General features: G+C 43.6%; 6 protein-coding genes and 1 pseudogene across 6 annotated transcripts in view; 2 read left to right on the forward strand and 5 right to left on the reverse strand.

Annotated features, from left to right (window-relative positions):
* LOC146966348 (histone H2B-like) overlaps window positions 1-25,929 on the forward strand; it is a 141,504-nt gene that overhangs the window by 21,834 nt on the left and 93,741 nt on the right. The gene's annotated exons all lie outside the window — the stretch shown is intronic.
* LOC146966355 (histone H3) lies at window positions 2,908-3,416 on the reverse strand. Its single transcript, XM_085764079.1, has one exon. It carries the CDS (start codon window positions 3,366-3,368, stop codon window positions 2,958-2,960), a length of 411 nt encoding a protein of 136 aa, XP_085620205.1. The 5' UTR covers window positions 3,369-3,416; the 3' UTR covers window positions 2,908-2,957.
* On the forward strand, window positions 3,647-4,121 carry LOC146966356 (histone H2A-like). Its single transcript, XM_085764081.1, has one exon. It carries the CDS (start codon window positions 3,731-3,733, stop codon window positions 4,115-4,117), a length of 387 nt encoding a protein of 128 aa, XP_085620207.1. The 5' UTR covers window positions 3,647-3,730; the 3' UTR covers window positions 4,118-4,121.
* Window positions 5,809-6,429, reverse strand: LOC146966357 (histone H1 pseudogene; annotated as a pseudogene).
* LOC146966358 (histone H2B-like) lies at window positions 8,827-9,251 on the reverse strand. Its single transcript, XM_085762764.1, has one exon. It carries the CDS (start codon window positions 9,244-9,246, stop codon window positions 8,872-8,874), a length of 375 nt encoding a protein of 124 aa, XP_085618890.1. The 5' UTR covers window positions 9,247-9,251; the 3' UTR covers window positions 8,827-8,871.
* Window positions 11,212-11,581, reverse strand: LOC146966359 (histone H4). The gene has a single exon (XM_085763051.1). The coding sequence runs from the start codon at window positions 11,572-11,574 to the stop codon at window positions 11,263-11,265; it is 312 nt and encodes a 103-aa protein (XP_085619177.1). The 5' UTR covers window positions 11,575-11,581; the 3' UTR covers window positions 11,212-11,262.
* Window positions 17,885-25,929, reverse strand: part of LOC146966360 (DNA-dependent protein kinase catalytic subunit-like) — a 54,448-nt gene continuing 46,403 nt past the window's right edge. Inside the window, exons 76-86 of the mRNA XM_085763415.1 lie at window positions 25,770-25,913; window positions 24,816-25,032; window positions 24,659-24,726; window positions 24,022-24,242; window positions 23,767-23,859; window positions 20,721-20,801; window positions 20,381-20,452; window positions 20,091-20,292; window positions 19,024-19,212; window positions 18,372-18,511; window positions 17,885-18,274 (exon numbers count right to left, since the gene is read on the reverse strand). Coding sequence (XP_085619541.1) covers window positions 18,070-18,274; window positions 18,372-18,511; window positions 19,024-19,212; window positions 20,091-20,292; window positions 20,381-20,452; window positions 20,721-20,801; window positions 23,767-23,859; window positions 24,022-24,242; window positions 24,659-24,726; window positions 24,816-25,032; window positions 25,770-25,913 — 1,632 coding nt within the window. The 3' untranslated portion in view covers window positions 17,885-18,069. The remainder of the gene's footprint in view (window positions 18,275-18,371; window positions 18,512-19,023; window positions 19,213-20,090; window positions 20,293-20,380; window positions 20,453-20,720; window positions 20,802-23,766; window positions 23,860-24,021; window positions 24,243-24,658; window positions 24,727-24,815; window positions 25,033-25,769; window positions 25,914-25,929) is intronic.

Below are 25,929 nucleotides of genomic sequence, written 5' to 3' on the forward strand. Positions count from 1 at the left end.
TCTCGTCAGACAGTTACTCAGTAGCTATATTCCACCTCCCCTTTCCCCTGATTTTAGAATTGCTAACTTATAGGAAATAAAGTATTTTCTTTCTTTCTTTCTTGACATATGATTCTGACATTTATGGTGACCAAAAATGTCCATTTACGTCTACATTCAACATCTTTTCGTCCAAATCCGACGTTGGATAGACGTTATATTTTAGTTGGAAATGCACGTCGGGTTAACGTCTAAACCCAACTGTGATTCTATATCGTAGAGGCTTCGCCCTCTAAGAGCTATCGCTGTTGGGTTTATCCCCGCGCGCATGCGCGGTCCTGAAAATGTCTTTCGCGCCACTGTGCCCCGCACAGTTGCCCCTTTACGGTCCGCATCATGACTATATTACACCTGCGGATCCGCATATCTGCTCCCACTTTTTCTTCAGCGTTGCAGCTATGCAGTCCTCCTTGAAGAGGACAGAAGATCCTACTCCTTCTGCCGGTGCCATCCGGCTGTGTCCGGTCTGCAAGAACCGGTCCATCCTGCCGTCGGACCTCCACCCCCGCTGGGCGCTGAGCAGCCGGCATCGCCCTCACGGCCAAGGCCAACTGCGCCTTCTGCTCGTTTCTGCCGGTGGCAGAACTGCAGCGCCGGGCTGAGGGGTTCCTCCCCCCGCTCGGTGGAGGTGGGGACGACCGGGGCGACCGGTCTGAGTTCTCGGTGGAGGATGTGGTCAACATCCTCGACTCCGACGGCGGCGGTGACCCAGATGTGGGGCCTGAGCCCAGCGGCGCAGCTCCCTCCATCTGCGGCTCTCCGCCTGGCTCTCCCCTCTCCCTGTCTGGAGAACTGGAGCATGTTCGACGTGGACGACAGCGCCGATGTCCAGGGGGCCCCGGGCGGCCGGCTCTCCCCCTCGCCAGTTCGTCATGCTGGGCAGCATCTCCCGGCCAGAGCGCTGCTCCACGACCTGAGTCTCACAGCACCTCACACGCTGAGGCTGTGCGCTCACTCGCTCATGTCTTTATGAGTAGATCTGCTGGCTCTAACACCAGCACATCTGCTAACACCATCCCTGCCTCTCTGCGGTCACTCTGACAGCTCCGGAGCGCACAGGCGCGTCATGGTTTCCCCTCATGATACAGCTGTTAGCTGGGGAGCCGTGGAGCCTGCCCTGGCACAGAGACGCGCTCTCACAGATGGGGGGAGCGATCCTACACTTCCCGGTAATAGGCCACCCGCTATGGGCCTGGCCCCTGAGCGGGAACGCTTAGAGAGGCTGGGTCTGACCCCTGCAGTGGTCTGCACCGTCCAGGGTGCGAGAGCTTCCTCTACTACAGCCTGTTACGCAGCGTTTCAGCGCTGGTGTGTGGAGAAATCCATTGATCCAACATCGTGCGCTCTGCCTCAGATATTGACATTCCTCCAGCTCTTGGTGGACAGGAATCTGGCTCTCTCTACGGTGAAGACATATGCTGCTGCTATTTCTTCCTGTCATGAAGGTTTTGGTGAGAGATCGGTGTTCTCACATCCTCTGCTTAAGCGTTTCCTTAAGGGAGTGAGTCGTCAGAGACCCATTACGCGCCCCCTGGCTCCACAATGGGATCTCTCCTTGGTGTTACGCGCCCTGGGAGAGCCTCCTTTCGAGCCCCTCTCAGACGCTTCACTCAAACATCTGTCTCTGAAGACTGCGATCCTCTTAGCCCTGTGCTCAGCTAAGAGAGAGTGATTTATGTGCCCTCTCTGTCTCGTCATCAGATCAGACGGGAGCGCAGCCACACTGAGACCGAATCCCTCATTCATGCCTAAAGTCATAACTATCTCGTTAAGGTCGAGGTTTATCACACTGAAAGGCTTCTTTCCCCCTCCTCACGTGGGTGAAGGCTCTGCCCGGTGCGCGCTCTGTCTCTCTATGTGGCGCGCACAGCGACCCTCAGACGCACACATCAGCTGTTTGTTCACTACAGAGAGCACTCCCAGGGACACACACACCCACTGGTTATGTGACGTCATCTCACAGGCACACGTCACATCAGGCCGGGATCCCCCGCCTGGCATCCATGCCCATTCAACCAGAGCTATGTCCTCCTCCACAGCCCTCCTCAGAGGCGTGGCTGTAGCGGACATCTGTGCGGCAGCCTCTTGGGCTTCACCGTGCGCTTTTACGCGGTTTTACCTCCGTGATGTGTCTGAGACCTCCCTGTCTCACGCAGTGTTGAGCACGGCCAGCAGCCAGTGAGACCATACTCCGCGCATACAATCTCGGCGTGCGTAATTATACTGCGATGGATATGTGTTTATCACACAGCCTGTTATACCTCTTTTGGGACTTTTTACAATGCGTAATTATCGTCCCTGCCCTCTGTAACATGACGTGTGTATGACGTTTTGAGTGTAATTCTCCTAGGAGTATTAACTCATGCCTTGGAACAGAGAAGGATCTCGTGTGCTGGTGTGTTAATGCTTGTGTACTGTGGCACAGTGTGGCATGGACTACATCAGCTTCGCAATAAACAAGTCTAAACTCATATGTCTTCCTCCTTTCCCTTAGGCCTATATGCTGAAGACAATTTGTATTAATCGTAATCAGAAATATTATCAGAATTAAAGCCCTCTGATCTTTCATATGATAACCATTAGCTACCCGATGTCATGACATCAGCTATTCGTCCCTATATAAATGTATTCATGTTTCAAGGACATAATAAAGATGCCTCGAGACAGCAGTGGTGTAGTTTGCTTCATTCAAAAAAGGAAGCAGAGGTTTGGGACACAAGCAATTAAAAAAAGTTGTATCTTGTATTCTTAAAAACAAAAACGCTTTGAAATTCTTAACCTTGGTATAAATGGTGTATAGTAATTATTATATCATATATTTAGCCTATTGGCACAGGTCATGGGTCATTGCTCTCGAGTTTATAGTGAAGTGGCTCTTAAAAGAGCCGTTGTTGTTGTTTTAGTGGGAGCAGTCTGGTTTAAGCTCTCTCTCCACGGATGCGGCGGGCCAGCTGGATGTCTTTGGGCATGATGGTGACCCTCTTGGCGTGGATGGCGCACAGGTTGGTGTCCTCGAACAGACCCACCAGGTAAGCCTCGCTGGCCTCCTGCAGAGCCATGACGGCGGAGCTCTGGAAACGCAGGTCGGTCTTGAAGTCCTGGGCGATCTCCCGCACCAGGCGCTGGAAGGGCAGCTTGCGGATGAGCAGCTCGGTGGATTTCTGGTAACGACGGATCTCACGGAGAGCCACGGTACCGGGCCTGTAACGGTGAGGCTTCTTGACGCCGCCGGTGGCCGGGGCGCTCTTACGGGCAGCCTTGGTGGCCAGCTGCTTCCTGGGGGCTTTGCCTCCGGTGGACTTACGAGCGGTCTGCTTGGTTCTTGCCATTTCACTGCGTCTTTCTCTAAACTGGAGAAAAGTGTGATGAACCGCCGCGGCACTCGGCTCTTAAAGCCTGGGACCGGCTGGGACACAGTGACGCTGCTCGACGTCTGTGGCTGGTGATTGGTGAGGGGCTCCTGCTGGAGCTCAGCGCCGCCCACAGGACCAACCCGCCGCCCGAGTCTCTGCTGCTCATTGGAGGAAACAGCTTTGAAAAAGCCCGGACAAACCCAGAGCAGGAAGCCGCTGCTGGAGCCTCTCTCTGGTTGGTCCGCCACAAAGCGTCCCGCTCCTGCGCTCATATAAGACACAGTTGAGCTGTGGAGCCTCACATTTCTTTGTACCCAGACTAAAGAAAACAATCAACCATGAGTGGAAGAGGAAAGACCGGAGGAAAGGCCAGAGCAAAGGCAAAGACCCGCTCCTCCCGTGCTGGGCTCCAGTTCCCAGTGGGTCGTGTCCACAGACATCTCCGCAAAGGAAACTATGCTCAGCGTGTGGGGGCTGGTGCTCCCGTCTACCTGGCGGCTGTGCTCGAGTACCTGACCGCTGAGATCCTCGAGTTGGCTGGAAACGCTGCCCGCGACAACAAGAAGACCAGGATCATCCCCCGTCACCTGCAGCTGGCCGTCCGCAACGACGAGGAGCTCAACAAGCTGCTGGGAGGAGTCACCATCGCTCAGGGTGGTGTGCTGCCCAACATCCAGGCTGTTCTCCTGCCCAAGAAGACCGAGAAGCCCGGCAAGGCCAAGTAAACTTCCCCTGGACATCACCAACACAAAGGCTCTTTTCAGAGCCACATACTCGAACCCTAAAAGAGCGAAATTCCTATTACCCGTTATTTTATTCTTTTTTTTCATGATGTACCATTGTACATAATCTTATACTGTATTGTGTAAATGCCTATTAGTTAAGGTAGGCTATTTCCTTTTGAGGGAGTTTCGCTAAAGGAAGTGATGGTGAATTGATACATAAACGATAACATCGATTAACAGATCAAAGAGGCTACACTGACTAAGTTCCTTTAGCTACCCTGGTTGAAAGTGGCAACAAAATACAGGACTGTGATAGCCTACATCTATATTTGTTTAGAAATTTAAGTTGGGCTAATTTTAAATCATAAAATCACATCGACGGCATTTCTTTCTTTCTTTTCTTTTTTTTGGTCTTCTTGTTGTGGTCCAGATTATAAAACGTGGGTATTTTACTGCAAGGAATAAAATACCTCTAGAGCACCACCAAGTAATCTTTATAATTATAAACCAGTGCTAAATATTGTATTAAATATTTCAGTGTTCAGCTACAAACATAAAACAGTGCAGGACTTCTGTTGTTCCCACACCATGTTTCTCCCTCCTGTACCTGCGGAGTCGACCATAAACGCACCTGCATCGCTCCCTGATCTGAACCTGATATGATCCATGTGATTAATGTCATGTACCACAAACAAACATTCAGTCACAACATAGGCTACTCCAAATATCTTAGATTAGTATCCCATTATCCTACCTTGTAAATTTTATACCAAGGCTGTTATAGTTTTTATTTCAGTTCAGTTTTAATTAGTTCAACAAGTTATGAAGCAGTTTTGATTTATTTTTCATTTTTTGAAGAATGGACTAGTTTTTATTTAATCTTAATTTTTCAGGAATTAGGAGAAAGCCTCTCTGAGACCTCTGAAGATGGACTTCCATATTTGTTTTGTTTTTTTTAACCTTTTTAGAAGTCATTTTTACTTTTATTTCGATTTACACAATTATTTTTTCACTGCTAGATTTTAATGTTAGTCAACTAATAACCCTGATTTACACAATGAATAAACAGATCCATCCTTGTCTTAATGAGGCGGCTCCATTATTCCCACCCACATCTGCCCAGTCGTGTTTCATAGTTAATTTAAGAATTAATAAACATTTAATTTGAAACCACTGTGAAACATGCAATTAATTGCAAATGTCACAGACCCATGTGGAAATCTTGTTTTGTTTTACAGTAATGTTCAACTAGATTTATCACTGTTATCTTTATGTGTAAAAAAAAAAAAATCACATTGAGTAGGTTGACTGTAGTGTGAGTAAACTAAACTATTTGATTCTTACATCTTTTTGCATTGAATGGTTAATTGTTTATTACTTTTGACTCTAATATTTTCAACAGGAAGCAAAGTTTGTCAGCACTTTTTTTACACTGCAATACAGTCAGTAAAGCAGGTTTGTTTATATTACAAATTACTTTTTGCTATTAAAAAAAAAATGTCCCTGTAGCCACACTATATTTAGTTTAGTGCAACAAAGTTAAAGCACCTTTCACTCTGCCATTGACTAAATGTTTAGTGTCAACATCTCAAAGAATTATATTAGGCCTAAAGGAATCAGCTCTTTTAGAGAAATGTGTGTGGCTCTTAAAAGAGCCGTTTGATATTATTTTTCGGTGTCTGAGGAACAGCTCACTTCTTCTTGGGTGCTGCCTTCTTGACCTTAGGCTTGGCCACCTTCTTAGCGGGGGACTTCTTGGCAGCGGGGGCCTTCTTGACCACCTTCTTGGGGCTCTTGGTTGCCTTCTTGGGGCTCTTAGCTGCTTTCTTGGGAGCAGCTGCTGGCTTCTTTGCCTTCTTGGGGGACTTCTTAGCCGCTGGCTTCTTGGCTGCCACCGCCTTCTTGGGGGACTTCTTGGCCGCTGCGGGTTTCTTCGCTGCGGGCTTCTTGGCTTTAGGAGCGGCCTTCTTGGCTGCGGGCTTCTTGGCTTTGGGCTCGGCCTTCTTGTTCATCTTGAAGGAGCCGGACGCTCCGGTTCCCTTGGTCTGGACCAGAGTGCCCTTGGTCACCAGGCTCTTGAGAGCGGTTTTGACGCGGGACTTGTTCTTCTCCACATCGTAGCCTCCTGCAGCCAGAGCTTTCTTCAAAGCGGCCAAAGACACACCGCTGCGCTCCTTGGAGGCACCGACAGCCTTCACGATGAGCTCGCTGACGCTGGGACCGACTTTCTTGGGCTTGACGACCTTCTTCTTGGCCGCTTTGGCCGGGGCGGCGGCTGGAGCTGGAGCAACTTCTGCCATTGTTTTCTCTGTACGGCTTGGATTCACTGAGTGAAGTGTTGGGAATCCCGGAGCAGGAGGCGGTACTTAAACACACCATGAGAACCGTGGAGACTCAGTCCAGCCGTGGCTCCTCTGTGCAGCCTCGACACAGGGACACTTTGTGTTTTCTCGTCGCACAAAAAAGCCTCAAAAATCACGTTGGGGTAGTTACTGAAGACTGCTGGAAAACTGAGCCGATAGCGGACTTTATTCTCTTCATATTCAAGTCATGAGGAGCTCTGATTGCCTCTGAGTTTTGTTTGTGGAGCCTCTAAACCTCAGCTGATCACCTCGTCGGGCACCGCAGTTCAGTGACTTTCCCCACTTTTATATCTTCTAAAACCATATAAAATGTACCACAATTTCACCAAAACTAGTTTTCTAGCTCGTCAACAAGTTTATTCAGAGATCCTGATTAAAAATTACCTCCCACTGATGTTCAGTATACTGTAAATTTGAGTTCTTCTCTTAGCAGCAAACACACTGCTGATGGCCCCGCTCGACTGAAACCAAAACCTCAAGTTATGAACATTTAATTATGAGGATACCATATAATTGATCATGTTTAGAAATGAATATTGTTGAAAATCTACCAGAATAAATTAATCAGCGTGCACGTTTTCTATGACTTGACATCCATTACAGATAAATGCTGAGAATAGTTGTCATAAAAACAAATAGGACATGGCCCATGTAGAGCAGCCTATTATTAGTTGGTTCTAGAAAGTCAAAAGCTTTAAGTTTTCTGTATGTCTTTATTTGTTTGTTGAGGTTCAACATTTCATCTGAAAAGAGAGAAACAGGAGTTAAAATGTCACTTCAACAAATTATGTATCCAGACCTTGCAGTGATAGGGAGCAATGAATACACTGAATGCAATGAAAACACTATAGACTAGTGTTTTCTAATAGAGAGCCTTTTAGTGTCATTTCAGTGACTGTGATTTAATGACTTCTCTTTATGAAAAAGTAAACACATCCAGATTAATGTATTCAAACAGTGATTAACAGTGTGGCCTAGTTGTATTGTAAAGTAAGATGTAAGATAGATATGTTCCAGATACAGTATAGTGTTGAGTGTGAGGACAGGATGGATCAGTCCTGGGCCTGGCTGATAGTAATAATGAAAGGGAATCTGTTTTGCCAGTTGACTAGAAAGTAACATTAACACGTTTTGAGTAAACTTTTGCATGTGCATGAGGAAAATGGATGGAGTAATGATATATGAAAGTGTAAAGCACATTTATTTTTAAGCTATTTGTCATGTGTCAACACCGATCACTGATTTTTAATCAAAGCAGCTGCCTGGTGAACATGAGGCAATGATCCTCTTTAGTCCAATTCAGAAACAAAAGGATTAACATAACACAAAATGTTGCAGGAAAGAGAGAAGGGAAGAATTTGGCAGCTGGGTCTGAGACTGATTAGCATGGGAAGTAATTTAAATGTGATGACTGTGCTGAAGGAAAAAAATTGGTGGAGACCAGAGAGAGAAAGACTTTTTTGTTTTATTATTATTTCTGTATTCATTGTTGTACATTGATGATTCTTCATACTTTTATTGGATGCTTACCATTCTTGGTACTGGATGTAGTAGCACATGATGTAAACTGTTCTGATAACTGTTTTTTTTTTATTCTTCGTTACAGAACACACACACCCACACTTACATCAGCAATAAAGGAAATAGGAACATTTTCTAACCAATGTCCCCAGCGGCCACAAGTGATTCAATCCATTATACCATACAGTTATTATTATTACACAAGATATTGATTAGTGCTTCTCTTGCAACCACATCACTACCGAGACAGTTGTAGAGTATTAATTACACACACACACACTATAATGAGGTGAGGATTTTTGCTTTAGACGAAGTGTGTGGCTTTTTTTTTGTTTTACTCTTAATCTATGGACAATGTTTATAAAGGAATGAAACGGCCAAAGTTTTAATGGTCTTTTTTTAATGCAAATACTGTATTATTGTTATTCATGGTTAGTTTAGTGATAGTGAATACATTTATTGATTAACTTTGTTTACAGTGTTGATGTTGGCAACATTATAACTTGTGGCCTAATGAAGAAACAGCTTCCAACTCGCGACGCCTCATCAATCAATAGGCTACACAGGAACCATCGTTAACAGAGGACCGCTACAAGCACTTAGATAAACTTCCCACACTTCCACAGCAAGTCTGAAATATTCATTGGCTACATTGTTGCTCTGGTCTGGTGATAACTACATTAGTGACACCAACTGATGCCATTTGTCGCATTTCCTAGATTTATTGATCGTTTCATTATGGTCACACTTACATGCAACTGTCATAATGTTTGCGATTAATTAAAGGATTAAAAAGGATATTTTGCACTTTCAGACTGTGTGTGTGGCTCTGAAAAGAGCCTTTGTGTTGGGTGTAAACAGCAAAGGTGTTTACTTGGAGCTGGTGTACTTGGTGACGGCCTTGGTGCCCTCGGACACGGCGTGCTTGGCCAGCTCCCCGGGCAGCAGCAGCCTGACGGCGGTCTGGATCTCCCTGGAGGTGATGGTGGAGCGCTTGTTGTAGTGAGCCAGACGAGAGGCCTCGGCGGCGATGCGCTCGAAGATGTCGGAGACAAACGAGTTCATGATGCTCATGGCCTTGGACGAGATGCCGGTGTCGGGGTGGACCTGCTTGAGCACCTTGTACACGTAGATGGCGTAGCTCTCCTTCCTGCTCTTTCTCCTCTTCTTGCCGCCCTTCCCGGCGGTCTTAGTGACGGCTTTCTTGGAGCCCTTCTTGGGCGCGGACTTTGCGGGTTCAGGCATGTTGATCAGAGGATCGTACAAACCACAATGCTGACGGGAAGGAGGCGACTGGATTTATACAAGCTGTATGCAAATTGACTGTGAGGCCCCCCTCCTGTGATTGGCTGGACTGCCGAGTAAGGTTGAGGGAGTGGCGCGGACTTTAACAGAGTTTAATGCAAAGTCTGGACAATTTATGCACAGAAAAAGCGGGCACATATGATATGGGCCATTTAATGACAATAAAATCATTTCATAAGGAGAATAATAGGTTTAGGATTTTTTTTGTATATTGTAGACAGTAACTGGCTAATATCCATCCTAGCTACAACACAGTCTGCTAAACATTTATACTGGTCAAACTGCTCTTTCCATCAATTATTATTCATCCAACAAACTAATTAATTAATGAACCGAGCAGATATAGGCTAACAAAAACTGAAACACATTTCTTGTTTTTTTATCTTTATTTTTTTATTTTTCATGACATCAAGAGGAACTGAAAAATGATATCACTTATTAATTTGACTATATAAATCATAGGTTGTAGCTATTGTTTTTACTATATTCCCTTTGTCCCTGGACCAGATTTGTGACATTCAATCCCTCCTAATGTTGAATTTAAATTGTGATCTAATAGTAACTTTATAGACAAGTGGTTCCTAAATCCCTATTTTAATGAAATATATCATGTGTTGTAAGCTATGTTAGTGTTTTATGTCTTTTTTGAACACCTGTCCCTTGGGGTCTCTGTCATTTCCACCACATGCCTCAAAATGTAACTTTAGGGATGTTTTTTAAAGGTTAAATATACTTTTAATTACTCTAACAGTCATTGTAAGGAGAGCAGAGTTGACTCCCTGGAAGGAACTGCAAGTAGAGAAAATCAAGGTTTAATGCTTTCAAAACAAAGAGTATGTTTATTGGTCGTCATTTCCAAACAGCTAATATTTCCTTTGAATGTACGAATAATGTAAAAAATAATATTTGATATTGTGTATTTTGTGTACATTTATTGCTAGCTTTAAAGCTGAGATCATCATGCCAATATAGCATGAGATTTTTTTTTTTTTAAAGTGACAGATTGTCACAGACAACAGACAATAGTCATTTCCATCCCCCTTTTTTTTTTTTTTTGGGAGGTGATGATTTGTTCAGCAATTTCTATGTCAAATGTCATTTCCAACACGTCAAGTCCTTTCCACCACACAGTCATTTCCATCACAACACACATTTTCACATAAAATTCATAAAAAATTAACAGTGAAACTATAATATTTTGCAGTTTGGGAAATTATGCAGCTGAAATTTCAATAAATGTTCTGAAACATGAGTTATTTTCATAATTTTGTTTGGAAAAACAACTTTTTGTGGTGTGATGGAAATGATGCTTTCCACTTAATGTTAGACTAAAATGTTAAAAAATCATTATCTAAATAGTTTAATCACAACAGCTGTCAGAATGTGTTACTATAGCTACATCATTGAAAAGTAAAACATCTGAAAACATTTCTCAAAATAGGCTATGTCTAATTTTCTCAAATTTACAAGACCAAATTTGCCAGTAGTTGAAGAATGACCCTTACATTAATGTTTAGTCTATGATCGCGACACATTGGTTGACTTGTTTTGTATCTTTTAATTCTCACTCACTTAAACATGCTACAATGTTGCGTTGTTTGACCAATGAAGTTGTTGGTTTGGGACCATGTGAGCTCTATGCGAGGTCATTAAATGTGCTGTTGGAGGTTGTTTAGGGGGGGGGGCTGTGTCAATATGAAGTTTATAGACCTAAAACATATTAGCTAGCTACATTAAAACTTCAAACGTTTCCTGTTAGGTAACATTGTATGGGTGATGTGACTCATTCAGATTTGAATCATGGAAGATATTTCAGATCTTTCTGTATTATATTGTCATAGTGTTATCAGACATAGCCAAACAAGATAATTTCAATATAAGGAAGATTGAGCTCGTTCAGACTGGTTGTGTGGCTCTGAAAAGAGCCGTTGTGTTGTGTAGTTGTGGTGATGATGTTTAACCTCCGAAGCCGTACAGAGTGCGGCCCTGTCTCTTGAGGGCGTAGACCACGTCCATGGCGGTGACGGTCTTCCTCTTGGCGTGCTCGGTGTAGGTGACGGCGTCCCGGATGACGTTCTCCAGGAAGACCTTCAACACCCCGCGGGTCTCCTCGTAGATGAGGCCGGAGATGCGCTTGACTCCGCCGCGGCGAGCCAGACGGCGGATGGCGGGCTTGGTGATGCCCTGGATGTTATCACGGAGGACTTTACGGTGCCGCTTGGCGCCTCCTTTACCGAGTCCCTTTCCTCCTTTTCCTCTTCCAGACATGTTTACTGTTTCGTAGAAAGCTACTCAACTGGTTCAGGCCCAGGGCGTCTGCCCTTTTATCCCCACTGTGGGTGGAGCTCGGTGAGCGGGAAGAGGGAGGAGCAGGACTCTGGGGGAAGGAGGACGTAAGTGGACCATGGCAGGAGGTGGTGGTGGTGGTGGGGGGCTATCACCATGACACCATCACAATCTGTTGGCTCTGCTCACTCTGTATTTTAAACGTTTTTCATCTTTTTTTCTTTTTCTTTTCCCCTTGTCTTCATGTAACTGTTTTAGGATGACACCATGACCACTGAATAATGCAGCTACAAAGCAATAGGTTATGATAATAAAACATAATGACAAAAGACTAACAGACCACAATGATAAAATACATAAAACAATGTCCAATGACAATAAAACTTTTCAGTTGCCCTTAAGCATTCGAGTGTATTCGTTGCTTGTTAGGTATCCCGTAGCACATTTTCATGGCAGTATTTTGTATGACCTGGAGCATAGACTGTAAAAAGAATGGACGTAGCGTCCGTGACGTCACCCATTGGTTTTGGGGAGTCGTTTTTGTGACTCAAATATGGCGGCCTGGACAGCGCCATGTTGGATTGGCCGGCCGAGAACCCGCCCACTGGCCTCGAAGCAGCCTGTCTCCGGACCGCTCCGGACCTGTCACTCAACGTTTCCGCGCCCTAATTGGTCAGAGTTTTAACCTAATAACAGTAAAACGGTAGAGTTTAAAAAAAATTCACCCCCCTCAGAGTGTGTGCGGGGGTAGAAACTATCGATTGAGAAAAAAAAACGTTCTGACACCAGGCTTTTAACATGTTTACTGAGGATGTAAAATCGGCGATTTTAACATGGGGGTCTATGGGGAATGCTCCCTTCTGACACCAGCCCCCAGAGGAAGCCGGGGGGATTGCAGTTTTTTGAACGCGGAAGTGAGCTTCACTTCTCAGACCCACAACTGCCCCCTTGACCTGGAGTTTATTGAGTTGAGATCTCCCTCCCTCCATAGGGTTAAACAACTCTTACATGGAAATGGCCCACGTTGGTAATTATGAACCGCCTCAGTGTGGATGGGGACGGAAGATTGAAATGCCTCCTCAACGTCCTGTATGCATTTGGGCTGTGATGCAATATCTGCACACCGAGCTGTTTAATTGATGTTGGGAATTTTCTGGCTCTCTGTTTCCCTCCACAAGTTTTCACCTGATGGTGAAAAAACTCCGCAGTCTCCTCTGGAAGGACTTTCAGGGCATCAGAATTGTTTTTTTTTGCCTTTTCATCTTTCAGCCTGAGAGAATAGAGAGTTAGATTTTTAAAGGGAAGACTTGAGACACATACACATTAGCGCTATTGTGAGGAATTCCTACTTTGCTTTGAGGTCTTTCACTTGAGCCTGCAGTCCACTTTTCAGAGCCTTCTTGCATGCCTTTTGTCTGTATAGCTGTGTACTAATCTGTCTATTCCTCTTACACTCTCTTTTTAGTTGCTGCTCAAGCTGCAGTCTTTTCTCCCTTTCCCGCTTCAGTTGTTCCTCAAGCTTTCCCTATCAAGAAATGTTCGTTGAAATCCACCTTACAGATCATTATCTTAACTCTAGTGAAATAAATTGTTTTCTTTAGCCTATTTGTAACTCCATCAAAAGTCTGTTTTTTTTAATTATAACAACCACCTTACCTCAACTACAACTACCTCCTCTTCTGCTATTTCTTCTTCCATTCTCGCTGTTCTGTCCTCTCCTTTAAAAATGACAATTTTTTTAGCATAACACTGGTGTATATGGACTGGAAATTATTGCAAGTATATCACTAGTACATTTTTTAAAATGGCGTCTGTTTAATGCAATTTTTTCTGTTTCATTTGGCTCAAGGGCTTTACAGTCTATTCAATGTGTAAGCACTGGAATGTTAAAGCAGAAGTAAGTGGTCCGGTCGTTTTCGCTAATGCTGCGTTCCAGGCAGGCTTTTGAAATCGTAAATTACAGCTTCAAGTCACAACTTACGACTTTGTAGCGTTTCAGGCAACCCACTCGTGTTTTTCCGACCTGTTTTACCGGTGAAAGTCACTATAACGGCCACTCGTAACTTCCGACCGGTGAACTCGTACCAGATCGAACTGGTACCACTTCACGGTCGGAAAAATACGAGTTTCCTTGAACGCACCATAACAGTCCTCGTCCCTACGTCGCCACATTCACGGCGTCCCTTGGCTGCACACACAGCCCTGCATGCCGTTCTCTCTCCTCATTGGATAAAAACTGTAGGATACGATAAATGTTTTCTCCTCGGCTCAGAGCAGAGCAGAGTGACTGACAGACCCGTGTTTCAGACCAAACACTCTATGTAAGTGATTGCTGTCGGAAGATATAACTATTTAAGACTTATATTAACACAAATATATCACTTACTTCTGCTTTAAACTATGTTTATCTCAAAAATACATTTTGCTGACCAAAGCAACTGTGTGTGTCAGAAGTCATTCAACTCCATTGTCTTCCAAAAAGCATGATTAAACAAGGCACAAAGATGTGCAGATGCTTATTGTTGAAATAAACATAGGTATATAAAAAAAAAAACACTCTAGTATTTAGAAGAAATGCATTAAGATTTGTTACTTTCAGAGGTTATGTTGACAAAAGAACAAAATTTTGCTCTTAATACACACTTCAGTGGATAACTGTTGGTATGCAAATGTTTTAACTGTCACATTGTTTTTTTCTGTTCAACTATAGGTAGGGGCAATACCTACCAATACTTTCAGGTCTGTGAAGCTCACGTCTGCCACTAGTTGATGGAGGAGGATTAGGGCAGTTGAGTATTGTGAGTGTAGCATTGTCCGTCAGACGTTGTCTCTTTTGCTGCAAATTATATTCTCATTAGGATGTCTTGTCTTATTAAATTGGAAAATTAAAAAAAACTGTGTGTATGGCTGTACCGTTTGAACAATCATGCTACGGTGGAAGTGGGCTTCACAGACTCCATAACCCCCTTTTCTGAGGGCATCCTGGGACAGATGGATGGAAAGGTCTGCTCGTCTAATATTTACAAGCCATCTCTTTCTCCTGAGTAGTCAGATAAGATGATATGGTAATGACAAGGTTTAGTCTTTGGTAATGTGTCGGACCTTATTTTGCTCATTTACTGTATACATGTGTATTTTTAATCATTAAAGAAAATAAATACTTTACATGTATCAAACAGAATAGTTGCATTTTTACCACTTCAGTGCTTTTGATTTATTATTCAGTTATGTCAGATGCATGCTCCTGCTTCTGATCCAGATTATGACTTTGGGCCTTTTTAAATTATGTGCTACATGACCACTGTATTTCTACTGTATTGTGTGCTTACATGTTGTTTCTTTGTTTGTTTTACCTGTTTACATGTTAATGTTCTTTCAAAAATAAAGGCTGAGAAAAAAACACACTGGTAAAATCCTGTATTGCACTGGTAACTGATATTAATTAGCTAAAGGGGCATTGCAAAACCACAACAGCCACGTGCAGCTAATATTAATAACTAGTTAATTACTTACCTTTCTGCATCCTTCGGAAAATTAAATATTGACACAGTCTTGCTCCTGTTATTGCAGCTGCACAAAGTTTGGGCATTTTAACATTCACGTTTGTAGAAACTAAACTAACTAAACTACAGGAATACTTTTGCTAAACTACAGCAAAGATTACAGTACAGTAGACTACAGAACAGTACAGTATTTGCGCCTTATTTTGGCGCTCATTTACAGTAGGCTATATCTGTTACCGTACCTCAATATACAGTAAGATATCAATCCAGTACAACATCATAGGATTCGTATAATAACATTTATTTTCTCCTCCATTAACAGTTCAACAAGAATGACAATAAGACACGTTTTATGTCAGTTTATTGGAAAAGCAGCACTGCAGTGAAGACTGGAAACCGGCACGAGTGGACCGCTCAGTTTGTTTGACGTTGCCTAGGAGATCGGTGCCAAATCTCGCGAGAGTGTGTCGTAGAGACAGAGACAGGTCTTGAACAAAGTGGATTTTCTCCTGATGTGTCCGTCTGAAAATTGCCATTTTCGTGTCAAACTGTTCAGAAGAGATGTGGCTTGTGAAAAATGAGTCCAAAATTTACTTCAGTGACAGTGGGGAGAAAGACCCGACCATAATCTGTGTTCACGTTCAATTTTCCCATTGGAGTCAATACACTCCAGGCTGCCTCTGGTCTCCCTAAAGGGGCGTGGCCGTGCAGCCCACGTGACATGCATACAGGAAGCTGACGCGTCATTTTTTTTTTTTTTTTTTTCCAGGCGCAAAATTTTTAATTTTTTTTATTTTTTTTTAATTCAAAACTTTGTTTCACAATACAAAAACAGTTTTTCATGGTAAAATGCAATTAATAAAGCACATTTATAAGCTGACTCGTCATGGAAGGTCTTGCTTTTGGCTTTTAGTAAACACTACGGCAATATGGCGGCCGCTGATTGGCTCTCCTGTGTGACGTCTGGACCATAGACTGTAAAAAAAAAACAGGACAGGCGGAAATAAGCGGGAAAAACACATTTTTTAGCTATCCCTGGATAGCATCTAGCTAAGGCTAACGGTAACTTGATCATGTCTCTCTCAGGTGTAACAGTCTAGGTTTAAACAGTGTGATCATAAAGCTGACAGCTGCTTATTTAGGCTAACCTTACAGAGTTTGTCCAGTGATTCAGACATCTGAGTTTGACGGCATAAGAAGCCTCTCACACCGTTACCGACTATCTGCCGTTCATCCATGAGATCAGCTGCCGAGGCGGCGCTGAGACTGACCGGAGACCGGAGACCGAGGAAATGACAAGATTGACCTCAATTTCTCCGGCAGTCCGGGTCCGGTTCGACAGATCCAACAACAGTGAGTGTTCATCATCATCATGGTGTTTTTGTGTTGGGCCTGTGCATCAATGTTTGTTTGTTTTATTCAAATGAACAATAGGCTATTTTTAATTGCAATCCGCTATGTTGTGCTGGTCTAGAGTCAGCTGGTTTCGGTCTGTTGTCAGCTGGTTTCGGTCTGTAGTCAGCTGGTTTTGGTCTGTTGTCAGCTGGTTTTGGTCTGTTGTCAGCTGGTTTCGGTCTGTTGTCTGTTGGTTTCGGTCTGTTGTCAGCTGGTTTCGGTCTGTAGTCAGCTGGTTTCGGTCTGTAGTCAGCTGGTTTCGGTCTGTAGTCACCTGGTTTCGGTCTGTTGTCAGCTGGTGTCGGTCTAGAGTCAGCTGGTGTCGGTCTAGAGTCAGCTGGTGTCGGTCTAGAGTCAGCTGGTGTCGGTCTAGAGTCAGCTGGTGTCGGTCTAGAGTCAGCTGGTGTCGGTCTAGAGTCAGCTTCGGTCTAGAGTCAGCTGGTTTCAGTCTAGAGTCAGCTGGTTTCGGTCTGTTGTCAGCTGGTTTCGGTCTGTTGTCAGCTGGTTTCGGTCTAGAGTCAGCTGGTTTCGGTCTGTAGTCAGCTGGTTTTGGTCTGTTGTCAGCTGGTTTTGGTCTGTTGTCAGCTGGTTTCGGTCTGTTGTCTGTTGGTTTCGGTCTGTTGTCAGTTGGTTTCGGTCTATAGTCAGCTGGTTTCGGTCTGTAGTCACCTGGTTTCGGTCTGTTGTCAGCTGGTGTCGGTCTAGAGTCAGCTGGTGTCGGTCTAGAGTCAGCTTCGGTCTAGAGTCAGCTGGTTTCAGTCTAGAGTCAGCTGGTTTCGGTCTGTTGTCAGCTGGTTTCGGTCTGTTGTCAGCTGGTTTCGGTCTAGAGTCAGCTGGTTTCGGTCTGTAGTCAGCTGGTTTCGGTCTGTTGTCAGCTGGTTTCGGTCTGTTGTCAGCTAGTTTCGGTCTAGAGTCAGCTGGTTTCGGTCTAGAGTCATCTGGTTTCGGTCTAGAGTCAGCTGGTTTCGGTCTGTTGTCAGCTGGTTTCGGTCTAGAGTCAGCTGGTTTCGGTCTAGAGTCAGCTTGTTTCGGTCTGTTGTCAGCTAGTTTCGGTCTAGAGTCAGCTGGTTTCGGTCTAGAGTCAGCTGGTTTCGGTCTGTTGTCAGCTAGTTTCGGTCTAGAGTCAGCTGGTTTCGGTCTAGAGTCACGTGTGCTTTAAGCCTTGAATTGCTTCTTCGAAAATAAAAGATGTGAATGAATACAGTGGGTGTGACATTTTTTTTAAGTGTTGAGTGAAAAGATGAAACTGTCGGCATGGAGGGAGTCTGATGAGAAATAATCACCATCAACTTTTCTGTCTTTGGCTGTAGACGTCACACATCTAATCTAAATAATTACTGCAAGTTTGGAAAGTAGTCATTTATTTATTTTGATAATGATAATTTCAAAACCAAGAACAACAAATGGTCAAAATGTTGGTGTTTAAGTGTCCAGTTCATTTTTTTGTCAGTTGAGTTTTTAGTGTTGAGTGTGAGATAATCCTGCTTTAACAGCACATGAACATCATTTATCACAGGTATAAAAACAGAAAACTCTTTAGTAGAAACACATTTCCAGACGGTGTAGTAGATCGCCTGCATCACATCCAGGGCTCCCAGCCCTGCCAGACCCGGCCGAGCACATTGGGGTCGGTGGCCTGGTCCAGCAGACAGTCCACCTGCTTCTCCACCGATAAACCTGCAGCAGGAAGCGTCGCTCGGACGTTGTGCTCCGCGCTCCCCGAGGCCACGGCCTGCATCCCCGCGAAGGCAGCGTCCTTCTCAAAGCCCAGCTTCAGCTCCTCACTGTCCACAGACAGAGCAGTTTATGGTTTTTTTTCTTATTTTATGTTGAAAACCACTGAAAACCTTTAGAGATTAACATCATCCTCAAGTGAAATACCTGGTTATAGCAGCAGGATTTGCTCCCTCCAGTTTCCTCCTGGCGAAGTTCACCTTCTGGAGAGGAAACCAGTTGATCTCTTTGGTGTTGACGCTCTCCGTCCACGTTCCTCCTTTCTTCAGTTGTTTCAGCTCAAAGTTCTGTAAAACAACAGTGAGAAATTATATCAATCAATCATCTATTGACAAATGATATAAGATTGGCTTATCACAGTGATGGGCTTTAATATGAGGAAAACAAGCAATTTTTCAAAAATGCTCTTGTTTTGAAACAATTAAAAACCAATTGCATTTATTATCTTTATTTATCTTTTCAGCAAAATCATATTGTTTTGCATTTGCTTTATCATTTGGACGACTTTTACTAACTTTGCATGCACTGGTGTGAGGGAAGGAAAAGTTGAAAACAGCAATGTGCAGTTAAATAAGGCCAGCGTATGTGGGAAAAATACAAAAATGGACATACAGTACTGTATACCGTATAGCAAACTTCTGGAAATAAAGACTATGTCCTAAAGCTGCTGCAACACATTTTTAAAATTCATTTATTCACCGACATCCCAGGAGGTTTATTATCAAACACCTGCTGCCTGCTTCATCTACAGTTCAGTGTTTAGACGCGTCGGGGCTGCAGCTCCGGCGGTTAGGCCTACCTTCCAGTCCAGCGAGGGCTCCTTGACGAACACGTCCATGGTGTTGAGCAGCAGGTCCGGCTCGGCCCTGAAGGCTCGCAGCGAGTGAACCATGACGCTCTGGATCAGACCGGCCTCCTTCAGCGGCTGCATCAGAGTCACGAACTGCCTGGTCAGCCGGAAAGGCATGAGCTCAGGGACGGGGAGGAACTGAGAGGGACGGGAAGCAGAGACACAGATTTACATAGTTACTATATATAATAATAGGGAGGAAGAAAACACCAGTAGAGTAAATAAAACCTGCAGTCTGTGCGTTTACTTTTCACTCTATTAACATTTTAGACTTTAGACTACCTCTCAGTATTGGTAATGGTTGTGCAATATTGTCACAAATAAAAACTGTCTTTGTCCAACATTTGTTCTTGCTCAATATACATGTATGTCCAATGCAGCATGAGTACATTATGAAACCATATAAAAATGACACCAAAAACATACTGGATACTGGCACAATTTCATATATTGACATACATACTGTACGTAGCCCACATAAATATGTAGTATATATTAGTATGTCAGTATATATGTCAATGTGACAGAGTCTGAGTGTTAGACATTTCCTGTATATGAGAAGATAAACATGTTTAAGATGAGGAAAGTAGAAATTATATTACATTTTTGTAACAAAATCAGATATTATAGAATTTTTATTCTATTATTTGTTTATTGTTTTAATAAACCTGCATATATACACTGGATATACACTGTTACAATCTTTTATTTTATATACAAATTATCAAATAGGTATTTTTTTAATGCACATATACAAATTTTACTAAACTTACTTTTCTGTTTTCATAAACTTGCATCTTCATGCATCCAGATGTTGCTTTAACTATAAATGTTTATTTTAGAGTTTGCATGTGTGGTTCCTTCACCCCACTTTCATTTATAACTATAACAACAGTTTAATATCACAGCTGTAATTGTCTGTAACTGTGACCACATCAGTCACACACTCGGCGCTGCTCTGGACTGAGAGCAACAGCTGTTTGATTTTTTTTGTTTTTTTTCCCCATTGGACCGACCTGCGTGGCTGAACCGAAGGCGTGACCGAAGTCGATGCCGATCATTCCTCCTGTCTCCGTGTTGATCATGAAGTTGGACAGATGTCGGTCTCCGATGCCCAGAATCCACTGGCTGACGCAGAGCAGAGCGTGAGAGCTGGTGAAGTGAGAGCGCAGCGAGAGGAAGGCCTCGGGGCTGTTGCACATCTTCAGAAACGCTCTCCTGGAAATTAAAAAAAAAAAAATGTGTTACTGCCAGTGTTAAAGGCCTTAATGAACAATTTTATTAATAATAGTCTTTCTTTACTCACTTCAGGAGGTCACTGGGCACCAAATGCATCACTTTCAAAAAGTTGCTGACCACTTCAGCACGTTTCGCTTTCCTGAGGAAAAAAAAAACACATGTCCCCAATTTTATATCTGATATCACAGTTTTTCCTCAGTCAATGTGAGGGTCTAAGGGCAGAGGATATTGTTACGATGCCATGTAAAGCCCTTTGAGACAAACTGTTTGTAAAAATGGGCTATACAAATAAAATTGCCTTGCCTTGCCTTGCCTTAACTTTGGAAAGCTTGTTAAAGATTATAATATATCAACAACAACCCAGTGTAATCAGCAGCTCTGTTTGGGAGAATGAGAAGGAGACTTACTTGTAAGACCAACCGTACGTCGCGATACCCTGTGCTTTTGGGTTTATGGTTGAGAGAAACTTATTGTACTCGTCAGCAGGCCTGAAAAAAGAAAATATAATTCATTATTATTACCTATTATAAAGCACATAATGCTTCAGTAATGGAACCTTTGCCCCTGCAGACAGATTTATAATTAATAACGCTTAATCACTTCACATTAAAGAGTCTTCATGGGGTATTTTTTGATCATATAATATTAATATTATACTAGAAAATTTCCTCTGGGAAATTTTGAGAGGGCCACGGGAGCTACGGCCGGTTTTGCCATCTCTGTCAACATGGGAATCAAATCCACGATCTTAAGGTCAAGACAGAGCTGATCAAATAGACACATCTTTCTATAAGCACTGATATGTATCTTGTAACTTGCATAAAAGTTAAACAAGCAGCCCAAAATAAGCACAGAGCTTTGAGAGAGAAGTCAAGTAAGTACAACAGGGAGCAACAGGAGGAATAGTCTGACCTGAGAACTGTATGAAACCTGTTTGTGTAAATGTGGCACAATCTGATCTGAGAACAGTTTCCAGAGCAGGTACTAGAGTCTGTGTGTGTGTGTGTGTGTGTGTGTGTGTGTGTGTGTGACTGACTTGACACATGTTATGAGCGGCATCCTGTGTCAGTCTGATTTAGCGTGTGTGTCTGTGTTTATAAACATTTAAACGAGCGCCAGGTGGGTTGTAATGAGCTCTGGTCTGAGGCTCAGAGGTTACCACGGCAACTTGAGGCGGTTGCCGATGACAATAGGGGCCCCCCAGGCTGAGGCAGACAGAAACGTCAAGAAAAAGAGCGATTTTCTGCCTCTGCACTGGTCTCACATTTAGGTTTACTGTGATAAAACGGTTGCTCCTATCAGAAAAAACCCAGACCGTGAGCGTGTACAAGGACTTCCTGAACAATTCTGTACAATTTGGTGTTTCTACAGTAAATATTTTTGCAGAAACGTGCGATTTTAAAACATCAGTCCATTCTGCTTCTCTCATAAAATCTTTGTATTGGAGTCAATGAGGAGCAGAGACAGACGATGCCGCACTTACAGGCTGACAATTCAAATTCTGTAAGTCTCTCAGATATTTTCAGCACATTGGCCCTCATTTATCAAACTTGCGCAGGATCTGGTGTAGATTCTGGTGTAAATATCAGTGTAAGCCAAGTGTCACGTGTGATTTACTAAAAGTGTGTACGCTGCTGATTTCGGCGTAGAACCGGCGTGGTGGTGATAAATCCGGCGGCTGAAAACGAGCGTAATTTAAATGTCACGCCCCGATATATTCCTGCTTTAGAGGCGTCGCCCTGCCCCTTTTACGACATGGAGACACGGAAGACGGCCAAGAAGAGGGACTTTACTGGCGTTACCGCGTTGAACAGGGAGAGGGCGGCAACATTAAATATCTGGACATTAATAGATTGATAGATTTTGTGATTGATAAGCGTCATCCCGGTGGATGGAGGCTGCAGACGCACGTGTCACCGACCACGTCAGGAAACCCAGCGATCTCATGAAATGCTCCTGCAGTTTACTAAACACAAGTGACTGAGGAGAAATCATAGGCATATTACTGCTGCGAACACGACTTTATAACCATCAGCACCGCTGGCATGGTTCGGCTGATGGAGGGATGTGAAACACCGGCTCGATCTCCCGCTGACAGGTCCCGGTGACTGGGGAAAAAAAAAAAACACTCCGCCGCGGAGATCAGCTGCACCTGGACAGGTAGCGGAGCCCCCCTTCCCCCGCCATCCCCTCCGGTGTCCGGTAGAGAGAGAGACTGAGGAGCCGTCCGGTCATGCTCTGGTGCAGGAGATGTTGGAAGTTTGTGTGTGTGATCTACAATAACTGTAATCATGTAATATCTGTCTGTCATTGACTGTTTCTGTTTACACAGCTGATTAACGAGCATCTGTCACGTCGTGGTTTTTAATTCATCTCAGTTGCTCAAAATAAAAGTCGAGTTAAACACGGACTTCGTTGTAGCGTTTCTTTTTTTTTTGGCTACTTTTTAACTTTTTATCAATATAAACAACAACAACATGTGGTCCACATCGCTGCGTTATTAGACTATGGTTTAATAATCATTTTGACACAGCAGCACTCGTTCCTGCATGTTCTACGCTGGTTCCAAATGTGCGTACACCTGGTCAGAGCTGGCGTGAGATTTGTGCGTACCGTACGCTCACGCTCAGATTAATAAATGCCGATCCTTGCGGTGAATTTGGTGTACACCCATTTTTTTGGTGTACGCAAGTTTCATAAATGAGGGCCATTGTGAGAGAGAGGACAAGATTGTCTACAAATTTGGAAAAAATCATGTGTGTCGAGTGTAAATTGTGTCCAGGAGGAGTGTGGAAAGAGAAAAAATGTAGAATTTTTTTGGGCTCTCTCCCACTCTGACAGATGATGTCACGCACTCTGACACGAACATTCCGTGTAATACACACCCATTATAATCTCATAATTTCTCCAAAAATGATCATGGTCATTGATCAGGGATTGATCAAAAACTATAATACCTATCAAAACGTGGATTAATACACTAATACACAAGACTTGTGTCTACTGTTTAAAGTTCAAATGAAGTCTCTAGGTGAAAGTATGCCTGAGCAGTAGATGTTTGAAAAACTCCAATGATAGTTCTTTTTCACTCTTTTTTTTTCCCATCCCATTGACTTCAATGCAAAATTTTGCGCATTTTTTTGCGACTTACGCCGTGAAAAATTTGTAAACTGTTGAGAAAAGTAATAGCACACCGATCCCGGCCCGGGCACTGGTCCCTGCCGCTATTTCATAGCTGTAGGGGCTAGTGCCCGGTGCGCTTGCCCCGTGGCCCTAATTACAAGATGCTGATTACCTCCAAAAATTCTGCACCTTTTATGTTTTTTAAACAAATAACTTGAAGATTTAATGCTTTTTTGCATGAGAGAAATTCAAGAAAATATGTAAAAGTTACATAACAGAAGCCTTAATTAATTTCCTGTCATAACAAACTGTGTGAAAACTCCACTTCACCTCTTCGCTCTTTGTTTCTCCTCGTCCGTCATGGTGTTGTTCAGGAAGTCTTTCAGAGTGCACGTGTTCTCCATCCACTCAATCAAACCAATTCTGCACACAGTGAAAATTGCTTTGTTAATTAACTTTCTTTACCATTTTCCTCCATAAAAATCCTGTAAAATCTTTAATAACAATAAGAGCGAGTGTAAAGTCTCATGTAAATAGTGTAAGTGTGTTATTATTGGGTTTCCAGTGCATCGTGTGTCTCTCTACCTGGTGGATATGGGGATGACCTGGTAGGTGCGCAGCTGCAGGCCTCTGTTTGTGCAGGCGGCGTCACGACTCAACACGATGTTCATGACGGCGAAGAGCTGCTCGATGCGCTGGTCCTGACGCAGGTCCTCGCCGCCCTTCACCAGGAACGGGTGGTCCCGCTCGTCGTCCCCGCGGATGATCAGACGCTTGGGACGACGAATGGACATCATCACCTTCACCTGCAGGACGGAAAATTCACTGTTGTTTGTTTTCGTCTTTTCATGTTCAGTGTTACAGTGTCCATTTTTGTTATATTTTGTTTTGTTCTGGTTTGGTTATATTGTCTTTTTCCTTTCTATAAATGCAGTTGCATAGGCATACTGTTGTTATTAGTAGTATAATTATTATGAATGGAGTTATTCATAGTTGTACATTCAAGGAAACATTTAAGTTATTGTACAGGGAGAAGGGATCATGAGACTAGATAAGCTTAGACTTCTCACTCCTTTTTGAACATGTGTTGACCTTTCTTTATTATTTTGATATTATTGCTTATCTGTTGTGTTTTTTTTTTAAATTTTATTTCATTTACAAAATACAATTTTTCAATCAATCAGTCAAAAAATGCTGCTAGGACATTAAACCTGTCACGTACCCGTTCATCAAAGCCTGTGATCTTTGCGTGGTACTCAGGCAGCGGTTTGGAGCGGCCGTCGTACTGTCCTGCAGGAAGAAGACAGGAGTTTTCCATGAGCAACACGTCGACAGCAACAATATTTTAGAGAGGAAGGTTTCTACAACAAGACGCAGACCTGGGATCTCCAGCTCGTTGCCGAACGCGTCGGCTTTGAAGCCGCTGAGCCAGGGCGAGTACTCCTTCAGGTTCCCGGGCTCCGTCTCCGAAGACCGAAACTCACGCATGGACGTCCACAGATCATCCACCTGCCGCACGAAGCTCTTGTCCTTCCTCTTCTCAAACAGCTTCTTGCCTTTGGCTCCCAGGAGTTTCTCCACCTCTTTAGCAAATTTCTGTTTGAAGAAACGTCTGTTAGCATTTTTTGCAGTTGGGATATTGGTGGTTTTGCTGTATTATTGTTGAAGGGATAGTTCAACATTTTGGCAAATTGGCCCATTGCCATAATCCCTAGTTTTAGGAGTAGGTTCATTGCCTTTAATTGTCGGTGCAAGCTATTTTTAGAATGGCCAAGCAGAGCTGCGAGCTGCTCAGAGCTACGCTACTGAGGCTAATGGGATTTCTTCAAACTCATCAAATACACAATCCAACAACTCCACAACGCTCTGGTGGACAAGTTGTGACCTGCACATTCACCACGCTATGAGATAATAACAGAACGTTACCAGACAGAGTTGTTTTAGAGGGAAATGCAGAGACTGCTTGATGAAAAACTGCCCCTGAAGGCAACACGCATCAGCGGCTTTGCATGAATTTGCCTCTAAAACAACTCTGTCTCGTAACATAGTGTTATTATCTCACAGCGTGGGGAATGTGCAGGTCACAAATTGTCCACAAGAGCATTTTGGAGTTGTTGGATTGTGTATTTGATGAGTTTGATGAGGGAAACCAAGAAATCCCATTAACATCTGCAGCGTAGCTCTGAGCAGCTCACGGCTCTGCTCCACCGTTCTAAAAATAGCTTGCACCAGCAAATATAGGTAACGAACCTACTGCTATGACTGTAGGGATTATGGCAATGGGCCAATTTGCCAAAATGTTGAACTATCCCTTTAAGAGTTTTACGACAAACCTGGATAAACTTCTTGCGAAACATCCCATGACCCTCTGCGCTACGATCTGCGAGCGACGCGTGCATCTCCTCGTACATGCCGCTCATCTGCCTCATGTCGAATTTCGGTTTCTCCAACTCGTTCTTCACGTCATCCCACCAGTCCTGTGTGACGAACGGC

Source organism: Trachurus japonicus, chromosome 20 (genome assembly GCF_045865225.1).
Source record: "Trachurus japonicus isolate A0001 chromosome 20, Traja_1.0".
NCBI classification, from domain to species: domain Eukaryota; kingdom Metazoa; phylum Chordata; class Actinopteri; order Carangiformes; family Carangidae; genus Trachurus; species Trachurus japonicus.

What these genes read in the sequence shown, in the direction of transcription:
- LOC146966355 (XM_085764079.1), bottom strand. Translation starts at nt 3,368, where the DNA reads ATGGCAAGAACCAAGCAGACCGCTCGTAAGTCCACCGGAGGCAAAGCC.
- LOC146966356 (XM_085764081.1), top strand. Translation starts at nt 3,731, where the DNA reads ATGAGTGGAAGAGGAAAGACCGGAGGAAAGGCCAGAGCAAAGGCAAAG.
- LOC146966358 (XM_085762764.1), bottom strand. Translation starts at nt 9,246, where the DNA reads ATGCCTGAACCCGCAAAGTCCGCGCCCAAGAAGGGCTCCAAGAAAGCC.
- LOC146966359 (XM_085763051.1), bottom strand. Translation starts at nt 11,574, where the DNA reads ATGTCTGGAAGAGGAAAAGGAGGAAAGGGACTCGGTAAAGGAGGCGCC.